The sequence below is a fragment of the Pteropus alecto genome, unplaced genomic scaffold (assembly GCF_000325575.1).
Source record: "Pteropus alecto unplaced genomic scaffold, ASM32557v1 scaffold45, whole genome shotgun sequence".
NCBI lineage: Eukaryota > Metazoa > Chordata > Mammalia > Chiroptera > Pteropodidae > Pteropus > Pteropus alecto.
Genome location: NW_006442491.1, coordinates 40,293,549 through 40,304,828, shown reverse-complemented (window position 1 = coordinate 40,304,828; position 11,280 = coordinate 40,293,549). Strand labels below are relative to the sequence as shown.

The 11,280-nt window shown below is 65.1% G+C and overlaps 1 protein-coding gene across 1 annotated transcript; it reads left to right on the top strand.

Moving 5' to 3' along the window:
* Nucleotides 1-112: 112 nt before the first annotated feature.
* On the top strand, nucleotides 113-9,567 carry NKAIN4 (sodium/potassium transporting ATPase interacting 4). The gene is made up of 6 exons (XM_006921968.2): nucleotides 113-166; nucleotides 4,018-4,152; nucleotides 4,853-4,933; nucleotides 5,966-6,160; nucleotides 8,053-8,113; nucleotides 9,372-9,567. Exons 1-6 carry the CDS (start codon nucleotides 113-115, stop codon nucleotides 9,458-9,460), a joined length of 615 nt encoding a protein of 204 aa, XP_006922030.1. The 3' UTR covers nucleotides 9,461-9,567.
* Nucleotides 9,568-11,280: the final 1,713 nt, after the last annotated feature.

Here is an 11,280-nt window from a genome sequence, read left to right as displayed (position 1 = left end):
GGTTTCCGACACCCCGCGGCGTGCGGGGTTGGGTCTGGGGCTGCAGGACGGCAGGCGGAGGTGTCGATCTCCCCGCGCGGTGGCTCTGGGTCCGGACTGCAGAGGTGGTACCATGGGCTGCTGTTCCAGCCGCTGCACGCTCATCTTTCTCTGCACTTTCCAGCTGGTGGGTAGCGTCCCCTTGTCGGGCCCCGCAGTCTCAGCGCGCGGTGGGATCTGGGCGCCGTCCGCCGCCCCCAGCCCTGCACGCAAGGTCCGCGCCTGCCTCTTGGGGCTCCTGGCCGGGGACCGCTGGGGCTCGCCGGCTTCTGCGACCGAAGTTCGCCGCCGCCCCAGGGGGCGTGGGAACCCAGAGCCCTGTGCGCGACCCCGACGGCCCCGACGGCCTGCCCCGCGCGCCCCGCTGTGTGTGCGTGCGCGTGCGCGTGCGCGTGCGCGAGACAGCCAGACGGTCCCTAGCGGCGGGCACAGGTGTGCGGATCGGCTGGAAGGGGCGGGCGCGGAACAAAAACCCGACATCTCGGCCTTGGCGACTCCGCTGGTCCGGTGGGCCCGGTGGGCGCGGCGCGGTCGCAGAGGGGCCCAGCTGCTCGAGCGGCCTTCGCGGGTCAAAAGGCGTGTGTGGCACCAAGTGCGTGTGAGGAGCGAGTGCGCCTGTTTCTCAAGCCCGTGCCAGGCCCCGAGTGGACGGCAGCGTCCGTTTCTGAGGCCCGACAGCCCTTTGGGTGGCAGGTGCCTGAGGGTTTGGGCGTGTGCGCATGTGTCGGGGGAGTGTGAGCCCGGCCCTGGCCCGTGCTGCTGTCCCCCAAGCTGGAGCGGTGGGGAGAGATGGGGAGCGGATGAGGCGGGGAGCGCTGGAGCCCGTGGCCAGGCCCACGCTTGAGGTCTTTGTGTCTGGGGTTGAGGGAGGGCCGGATGCAGAGCTTCGTGAAGAACTGAGACGTCCCGTAGCCAAGTTTCCCGTCTACCCTGGAGCTGCGGGGTGCCAGGTCCGTTCCCAGAGCCCCATCACCACCTCGCTCTGGGGGAGGCGGCGGAATAGAGGTCTGGGCCACTGGGCTGGGAAGGAGGTTCCAACGCCCCTGGGCCCCTGGCCGTGAGAAGGAGATGCTGCTTTCCTGAGGCCTGTCCGGCTTGTTCTGCGCTGCTGGCCCTGTGCCTCCTCCCGGAGCCCGGGCCCAGGAGGCCACCGGCTGCTTCAGAGAAGCCGTGGGTAGGAAGGCCTCTTGTACGTGGCTGCGCAGGGCTGCGTGTCCTCTCCTTCGCCTGGGTCGGGGCTTGCTGGTCTAGCTGGCAGGGGGCGGAGAAGCTGCAGGAGCTTCCCCCGGTGGGGCAGCCTCAGTGCTGAGCCAGCCTTCGTGAAGGGGCTGGGTGATGGGAAGCGAGGCGGGCCGTCTGCGAGGGGGGGTGCGGGGGGGGTTGTGCAGACGAGCCTGGGAGAATGACCCCGCCTGACAAAAGGCCGGAGGCCCAAGGACTGTCTCACTGCCATTGAGAACCGCTGCAGGCCTTGGGGCAGCTGTGCTTCTCCCCTCTGCAGGTTGGAGGCACCCGGGGAGCAGGCATCCCTTTGGGGGGCTCTTTGGGGTGGGTTAGGAAGCAGGAAGAGGAAGGAAGGGAGGATGGGTGAAAGGCAGGAGGTTCGCGGGCTGGCGACCGGCAGCCTGCTGGCGGCGTGTGGGCATCAGGAAGCTGAGCTGCCTTAGGGAGTGCTGTGACTTTGTTTGGGTTTCCGTGTTGAGTTTGCTGTGTGGGTTTGGTTTGGGGTTGACATGTGGGCTGGGACACAGGGCAGAAGAGCCAGATGTACTAGCCCAGAGATGTGGCCTCAGGGGTCGGAAGGGTCAGGTCAGGCAACGTTGCCTGTTTGACCTCTGAGGTGAACAGTGGACGGTGGGCACATGGGCACCCTGCAGGCCCCTGGGAAGGGGCTGAGCTAAGGCGGAAGGGGTGTCTTGGCTCAGGGCTGCAGGGCTTCCCTGGACCAGGGGCTTCTCAACCAGGCGAGCCAGAGGGCTGGGCCAGCGCTGTGTCCCCCTGGGGCCGGCCACGCTGAATGCAGCAAGGAGTTGTGAAAGGCCCTTTGTCCTGGCCGTCCACCCACCCCCTCTGGGGGTGGCAGAGTGAGATGAGGTCTGACATCACCTGTCACTCTGGTCACTGTGTGGGGCAGGGGCCTGAGGGGGGTCCTGGGGTTTTTCCCTTCTCTTTCTGACCAGTGTCAGAGTTTCTGGCTTACCCAGCTGCGGGACCAAGCCTCAAGAGGAGACTACGTCGAGGCACTTTCCCCGGCTGAGCCCCTCGTGGTGACAGGGGGCGCAAGGGCTCGACAAGGGGTTTGGGTGGAGGCTGTTCGTTCATCTCCTGCCTTGAGGTTGTGGCCACAGCCGAGCCTTCCAGTGTCCGGGTTAGAAACGAAAAAGGCGGAGAGACACCCCACGCGGCCTCCGCCCCAGCCCGCAGGGTCTGTCCTCTGGCATCGGACCCTGGGGGCTGCCCCCCAGTCTTAGTGAGCCATTAGCAAGGATGTGCACGACACTCACGGCGTGAGGCCATGAGCCCACTGGGCGCCAGGCGCCCTGGGCTCTAGGGGGAAGGTCGGGCAGAGTTCAAAGAGCCAGGAGTGTCCGAGATTCCCGCAGCCACTCAGCGGCTCCGGTTATCCTGGAGCGTGTCACCCCGCTTCTGTCTCTCAGGCGAGGACAAGCCCACCCCCGCCCGGCTGCAGTAGCCCAGCTTCATGGGGGCTTGTCTGGGACAGCCCAGGGCAGGCCTGCCAGTAGGAGGAGCTGTGACCTGAGGGAAAGTGGCTTGGGGGTGGGCACCTCCCTGGGGAAGTTTCCCCATGCCAGGCAGGCGGGCCCGCCCGCTTCCCACGCCCAGCCGACTCCTAGAACCAACCCTAGCCCACGCTTAGAATGTCCCCCTGCGCAAGACCTCCTGGAAATAGCCACCACCCCCTCAGGGCCATCCGTGGTGACTGGACAGTGCCCAGGACACACCCACAGCATTTTTTGGGGGGGCGGGAGTCAGAGTCTCACGAGGCTTCTGGACACGGGCCAAGAGCAAGCAGAGGAGCTGGGGTGGGGAAGGGACAAACGCTCTGGCCGAGGTCGGGGCCTCTGTGGCCGGCAGACCCAGTGACCCCAGGGTAATCCACGAAGGCTCAGCCTGCTGGACTCTCTGCTCAGTCGTAGCGCTGGGGACCCTGTGGGAGGTGGAGGCTGCCCCCTCATCCCACCCCCGCCCTTGGTTCCAGCTGTTCCCGCTCTTGGTTTCGGCTGTGCGGTCTCGGGGAGGGACGTGCGGCAGCCTTGACCGGTTATGAGGAGACTCTGGTTTCCTCCGCTCACGCCTAGAGCCTGCTTGGCGGGGCTCCCCTCCCTCCCCCCGCCGTCAGAGCCCTCCCCCAATACCAGGGCTCAGCCTCCAGCCCACGCACCAGCGGTCACTCTGGGTCAGGGACTGGCCTCTCGCTCTCCCACTGCCAACGGAGTGCTGGGCGCACAGTCGCGGCCCTCCTTGGTGTGCTCTTTCCAGGGTGCCGCCGGGCCTTTCCAGGCCTCCCTGGGTGCAGAGGGTTCCGCTGTATTTTCTCAGTGTTTTCTCTATGCCAGCTTGTGTGACAGGCCTGGCCCACACACATGACGGGTGAATGAATGAATGAATGAGTGAATGAGTGCGTGCTCTCTGGAGGCCTGGCGGCTCAGAGCCCGTCAGTCTCCCCACGTATAAGACGTCACGTTCCTTAGGCGTTTCATTCCCTCCGCTTGGTCCCCTGTGTGGCCCCTGGCCCCGCCCTCAGAGCAGCCCTGAGTTCTCATTCTGCAGGTGAGGGCGCCGGTGGGATGGGACCTTTCAAAACAGAAGGAGCCCCAGTGGAGAGGTTTCTGGGCTGTTGGACCCATCTGGAGATTTCGGGTGGAAGAGCCAGGACCACAGCAGGCCCTTGAGTGGGGTGACTAGGCAGGAGGTCCCTCGGGGGCCGCTACCCCTCACGCCCTGGCCCTGCCCTAGGTCACCGCCCTGGAGAGGCAGGTGTTCGATTTCCTGAGCTACCAGTGGGCGCCCATCCTGGCCACGTTCGTGCACATCGTGATGGTGATCCTGGGGCTCTTCGGCACCATCCAGTACCGGCCTCGCTACGTGGTGGTGAGTCCACTGGGAAAGTGGGCTGGGCGACTGGCACGGGGCCTCCAGTGGCGAGTTGTCCTAGAAACCACCGGAACACCCCAGAAAGGCCAGGGTTTTCGCCTCACATCACCTTCCCGGACCCCCAGACCCAAACCTTCCCGCAGCCCGGGCATCTAGAATTCCGACCTGGAAACAGGCACAGAGCCCGAGCCCCAGCCCAGGGCAGGACTGGATTCCGGGAAGCCCCAGCCCCGCCCTGCACGCTGCCATCCCGCCCACGCAGATCGAAGTAACCGGTCTGGACGGGGTTTGTAGCAAGCGTATCCTGCAGAGCTCGATGGCCGGTGTCTCAGGCCTTGGGGGTCATGGTCTTGGCTGTGGCACAGACACGGCCTTGCCCAGTAGTGGACAAGCGGGCATGGCTGCGTCCCACTAAGACTCTACAACAGCAGGCGCCAGCCCACAGGCCTCCACTCCTGCAGGCCACTCTCTGGGGTGCTCTTTTGGGGGGCTTTAGGGATGCTGGGGTTCAGACATGTGTTTGTCATCCGTCAACTTTGGGTGGGCCACGGGCATCTCTTGGCCAGGACACAAAGTGAAGAAAGGGGTCCTTACAGCCGAGACCTGGCAAGCCCCCACCCCCTTAGAGGCCTCCAGGGGCAAAAGCAGGGCCCCCCCAAGAGCTGGGTTCACCTTCTCTGCCTCCTTGTCTCCCTAGTACGCTGTGTGGGCCACCATCTGGGTCACCTGGAATGTTTTCATTGTCTGCTTCTACCTGGAGGTGGGCGGCCTCTCGAAGGTGCGTAAAGCTGAAGGAGACTCACGCAAACGGAGGGGACACGGCCGCCACGCCCGTGTCAATCATCTGTCCCCACATACACAGAGGCAGAGCTGTGTCTGCACGTGGCTCTGTCCCTGGCCCCCGGAACAGTCCTGGTCCACAGCAGTGGCTCGGCGAAGGTCTGGGGACCGACCAATGATTTGGTAGATGGATGAGGGGCTGTGGGCACTGGTGGACTGGTGGCCCCCGGCTGGGGGGATATGCACCAGGGAAGGCTTCCCGGAGGAGGGGGCCCCAGAGCCTGGGCAGCACCCGCAGCGAGAGTCAGGGCTGAGGCTCAGGGAGCAGAGAACGGGCCAGGCGGAGGTGTGCGGGCGGGAGGGCTCCCATGTGGGGCTGAGCCGGGCAGAGCAACGCCGCCCTCCCGCGTCCTCTGGCCACTCTGCGCTTTCAGACGTGGATGGAGTCCAGGGCCCCGCCTGCAGTGGGGGTGCGTGTGAGGGGCGGGGATCCACGCCCAAGCCCTGCACTGCTGGGAGTGTCCAGGTGAACAACTCCTGCCTGAGCGGCGCTTTGCACATAGCATTTTATTTCATCCCTGAGTGAGGCTCAGAGGTAGGTCTTCAGAGGACCAGGGGTGTGTGGATTTGACCCCGGGGACCAGGTGGATGCTCAGCGGAGCCGACTGAGGCAGCAGCAGTGGAGATGGATGTAACAGTCACACGAACTGGGGGTGTTGGCTCGAGATGTGAAGGGGGGCCCAGGGTACCATGAGAATGCCTCGTGGGGGCCTGGCCTGGGCAGGGAGGCCTTCCTGGAGGAGGGGGTGTGAGCCGAGGGCTGAGAGCAAGCAGAGCCAGGCCTGGCCATCTGGAGAACAGCTGGGAGGGCTTTGGTGCCGCTGCCCCTCCTGCCCAGAGCGCAAGGGTGCCCCAGGGCAGGAGAGGTGGGAGGGCACCCTGTCCCCTCTTCGGCAGCCCACCATGGGCTGCAGTGAGTGGGGGCGGTGGTGTCTCTGGTGCTGACCTGGTCCCAGCCCTTTGCCCCCAGGACAGCGAGCTCCTGACCTTCAGCCTCTCCCAGCACCGTTCCTGGTGGCGTGAGCATGGCCCTGGCTGTCAGCGTGAGGAGCCAGCGGCCGGCCTGGGGGCCCACGTTGGCCAGGCTGTGGTGCTGGGCATAGGCTGCACCCTGGAGCATGGCTACGTGGAGGCCCTGCACAGCACCCTGCAGATCCTGGTGGCAGTGAGTGTGGGGCGGGGCCTGGGGTGCTGGCTCGTTCAGCAACGTAACAAACAGGGCGCAGACGGCCAGGTCCCAGGCCTTTCTTGCACAGAGCAGAGGGCCACGCCGTCCTCTGGCAGGGCAGGACGCCCGTCCTCGTCCCCGAGGCTGAGGACTCACACCACCGCTCCCACCTGTGTGGCCTGAGGCGCCTGCTCTGTAAATGCGCCCACGGTCCCGCAGGAGCAGTGTGCGGCTGAGACCCGCAGGCTCGGAGAGCACTGTGGGGCCCGACGCTGGGCCGCTGCAGTCCGTCTGCTCCCTGCCCTGCAGGCAGCATGGGCAGGAGAGACGCTCCACCCCGCTGGCCAATGGGACCATTTCCTTGTGGGACAGTGGGCCCTGGAGAGGGAGTTGGAGACCCAGCCTGGCCCACGCCCGCTGGCTGCTTCCTGCTCCCGAGGTGTCGGGAGTAGGGCTGCAGATTACGTGAATAAAAATACAGGACATTCGGTTAAATCTAAATTCTGGAGAAACAAGAAGTAAGTTTTAGTGCACATGTGTTCCATGCCATGACGGGATGTACTTACGCTAAAAATCACAGTTCATCGCTTATCTGAAATTTGGACTCAACTGGGTGCTCAGTATTTTATCCGCAACCCCAGAGAAGTGATTTACTGTAAGAGGCCTGATTGCAGGAGGGTCAGGGGCACACACTTTGCCTTGCGGGGAGCCCGCTGCTGTTTGCTTTGGAGGGTGCAGGTGAGGTCCACCCTTGGCTGAGGCCGCGCAGTCAGGCCAGGAGGAGAGAACTAGCCAGACGAGGCGAAGCACCAGCCTGGGAGAGTTGGGACTGCAGGTCCTACCAGCATCTGGAGAGCTTCATGGAGGAGGGGGGAGCCTGGGCGGCAGAGGGCAGGGCGGGGCGGCCGGTGGGCCATCCTCCCCAGCCCCCTCCGAGAGCAGGCCCCAGGAGGTGTCTTCAGCACCACGGCCAGCTCCCAGGCCTGCTCCTGCAGCCCCACAAGGCGCCCCTTCCCTGCGCCCATGTCCTTCAGGAAGGCTTCCCAAGTTTGTCCTTCAGTAGCAGGAGACAGACCTGCCTGCCAGCTCAGAGGAGGCCATGGCCTGCCCCTCGGAAGGGCAGTGGCCTGCAGAGCAGGGGACACAGAGCTGAGCCCTCCTAGCGTGCCTGTCAGCCCCGGCTGTCAGGCTGGTCCCCTCATTCCCATTGGAGAGGGTGCCGTTCTCTGATGGGGCATGAGCCGAGCTCGGGAGCAACTTGCCCCATGGTCAGTGTCGTCCAGGCCCGGTAAGTGTGGAGGGCTCGGGCCGCGGACAGTGCCAGCCCTGGCCCACCTCAGCTGGAGCCCTCTATTCCTGGAGGCCTGGGGCCCAGGGTCCCGTCGGGACTTGACTGTGGTCCTGCCCTCTGAGCACCCGCTGGCAAGGGGCCTCTGCCTCTGATGGCAGCCGGCTCACCCATTCTGCCCAGAATGGCTTGCTGGGCCAAGGCCTGGCTGTCTCTCCCACACTTCCAACCAAACCATACAGCTGTGGCTGTCTGGAGGTGGCCCATTCCCCAAGGTGATTGTCTGCTTCAGGCCCCTGGGGAGATGGCCTGGCTGTGATGGGCGTGGGCCTCAGCCTGCAGGTCTGTACGGGCTGTGGTGACACATCTCCCAGAGCCTCTCTCTGCCTCTCATCTCCTGTTAATGTAGGGGCTTGGTCATCTTCCTGGCTCTCTTGTCCAGCGGCCAGCCTTATCCGCTGGGGGCCCTGGCCCGAGTGTCGCCCGCTCACCCGCAGGGGCTGGGCCAGCCTTCATGGGGATGCCGCACGCCGCCCAGGACTCCAGAGCTGGTCCCACGATGCACTGCTCCAGCTCGCCCCGGCCTCTCGCTGTCTTCCAGCTGGTGGGCTTCATGTGTGCCTGCTGCGTGGTCAGTGTTTTCACCGAGGAGGAAGACAGCTGTAAGTGTGTGGCCAGCAGTTAGGGACATGTGGCCCAGCCCTGCCAGGCAGTGGGGAGGAGAGGGAAGCAGCCTGGCCACAGGTGGTTTCCCCAGGTTCTCCTGCCCGCCCCCTGGGGACCACCTGAGACCTCCCCTCTGAGACGGGCCCCTATGCCCATGGGGATCTTTGCCTGAGCAGAGAGGGGATGGTCCAGCCACCCAAAGAGAAACGAAGAGGGGTCCCAGGCTACGGGTACCAGGGGCCAGGTCACCCCAAGACCTGTAGGTTCGTGGGCTCCTGTGCTGCAGGGCTGGCCCCCAACGATCCCACAGCTGCCTCAGCTGGAAGGCTGAGCCCCCAGACCTGTGGGGGAATGGGCCACTCTGCCTCCCTGAGGCTGAGAATAGCCCGCTGGCCGGATGTTCCTGCAGGCCCTCAGCACTGGCCCGGGCCAGCTGAGCAGCCCTGTCCCTTTCCCTCCCCTGAGAGCCCCGCTCGGCCCTCCACCGACCTGCACGTCGGCCCTGCTGTTCTCACGGGCCCGACTCAGACACGGTCTCCTGCGAAGGCCCCGCAGAGAACAAAGCCAGAGTGGACACGCCCCTGGGGTCAGAATCAAACCAGAATTCAGAGCCTCTGTCCCTGGAGTCAGGTGGCTCTGGGGTGGGCAGTCCGTTTGTCCAAAGGGCATCCTGCAGCTCCCAGACCAGCCCCCAGCTCCCCTCAGCCCTCAGACCGCATGCCCATCCAACCATGTCCCAGAGCACAGCTGGCTGGCAGGAGACAAAGGGGCTTCGTGTGCTGGTCACATTAAAACACACTAGGATGGGAGCCAGCCCCGGGGTTCAGAAATGCATTTGTTTTGCCCAGAAAGCCCCTGCCACACACTAGCTGTGCAGACAGCTCCGAGGGGCGTCTGAGTGATGTTTGTGAACGTGACTGGGGTGGCGACTGGGAGGGCCTGCAGGGCGAGGTGCAGCCCCCAGCCCCCAGGCCGAGGATGCGGGCTCCCCGGCCACACCCCCAGCCAAGTGTGTCAGCCCCCGCCGAGGCATTTCACCCTGGAAGTCACTTGCACTGTGCATAGTCCAGAGAGCTCTGCCCCCAGGTCTGAGCTGGTGTGGGGTGCTGTCGCCGTCTCCGGGGCCCGTCTGCTCGCCCCTGTCCCCGCCACCGCGGCACGAGCATCCGCGTGTGGGCGCGTTCCTCATTCTGCTCATTCTGCCCCCTTTCCCGTCGTTCGGGTATGTTTCATTTGGGTCTTGATTTCTTTGAGTCGATTTCATTGGTGGATTTGACCCATTTCCTCTCTACCGTGTCACTGAAAAGCCTTCCAGCGTCTTGTCCGAGCAGGCGTACTTGTAAGCATGGCCAGCAGAGCCCGCCCGCTGGGCCCGGCTGGTCCGTCAGCATGGCCGGACGTGCTCCTCGGGGCAGCCTCGTCGGTCTGCCTGCCCATCCATCGTCCATCCGTCCCCCACTTTTCTGAGACCTGCTCCATCTGTCTCCAGGCTGGGGTTCAGGGTGCAGGGGTTCTGGGCTCGGCCCCACCCCCCGGCGCCCCCAGCCCAGCAGGGTCCGTGGGTCTGACCCGGTTTTGTGCTGGGGCTGGCAGGGGCACCGAGAGGCCACGTCCCAGGCAGGCGCCTCACTGGCAGGAAGTTTGGGGCGTTGCTCTACTCTCCGCCCTCGTGAGAGCAGCGTTCACGCTCTGCACGCCCCAGGCCGGGGGCGCGGGCTGCCTGGGCCTCTGCCTCGCTTCCTCAGACGTGGCCTCGGCCACCAGCCCTGCCCCACACGTAATCCTGAAATCCGGGGTCGGAATGGGCGGCTGGTGGTCCTTCTCGCAGTCGAGCTGCGCTTCCTGCACCCCGCCCGCACCCTGCAGGGCCATACCTGCGGCCAGCCCCCGGGGACCCTGGCCCTCTGAGCAGAAGCCCCAGCCTTTCTGCACTGTAAGTGAAGGCCCACCGCCGCCCGAGGCCATTGCCAGTGGCAGACGCCCAGCTCCTGTGACAGGGAGGGGTCTCGCACAGGCCCCCAAGCGGAGGGCTGCGTGCACGAGAGGCGAGATGGGGCGCATGGCCTGAGAGCCGGTCAGGCTGGACAGGCCTCAGGCGGGTCCCCTCCGGCCGCAGAGCTCCCCGCCCCCTCGCTCAAACTCCAATGACACGTCTGTGAACCAGGCCTGACCGCCCAGGTGGGAACCCCAGGCTGGGCCAGGCCTCCAGAAGCCCAGCCCTCCGCCTGCCCCTGAACATTTCGAGCTTCCCAGAGGAAGAGGGCTCAGCAGCCCGGATGACCACTCTGACTGCGGGGACCTTCCTCCCCGGCGGACCCGCCCACTTGCCCCACAGGTCGGCATAAGTGAAGAGGCAACGGTCCTGCTCCAGCCTCAGCTCTGACCGTGGATGTGAGGGGCCTTCAGGCGGTGGGACGCGGCCGGCTTCCCTGCCCCCAGGGCCCTGCTGGTGACCCGAGCACCTGCCCCAGGGTCAAGCAACTGGACCCCAGCCGGAGCAGCAGGCCAGCGCCAGGCCGGGGTGGCTGCGACCTCTAAAGCGTTTGTGATTTCCTCTTTCTAAAAAGAAAGAAAAGACGGAGGAAGACCTCGTCTCGCATGTCCAGCAGCTCTGGGACCACGCTCCACCCACAGCGGGCCTGGGACTGTGGTCTGCAGAGCCCCACTCGGGTGCCCCTGTCCTGGGCTGCACGCACTGGCACAGCAAAGTGGGACCCCCACGTGGAAGTTTGGTGTGATCCCATGTACTCCCCAGGAGGGGGAGTCCTGATTAAACACTATGCGCACACTGTGTGCCTGTGTCACCCCAGGTAAAGCCCCCCGACCCACCCACAAGCTTAGCTGATGGAGCCTGGGGTGCAGGGCTGGGCTCGGCAGGGAGCACAAGCTCCTTCTGCCCGCAGGGCAAGGCCCTTCCTCCTGCTGGCACTGCAGCTGTTCTCGGCCGGGATCTCAGCAAACGGTCCCGCTGTGTCCCAAGGTGCCAAGGCGATCACAAGCCACCTTCCCTGAGAGGCAGGGCTTTGGTGGACAATCATGAGTTCAGTCTCAGCAGTGGCCATGGACAAGTTGATTCTAAGAGTCCTTAAAATGCTGAAAACAAAAGGGTGTTGGGGGGAGGGGGGAAGGGGTGTCCGCTCCCCGAGGAAGCATCTGGGGGAAC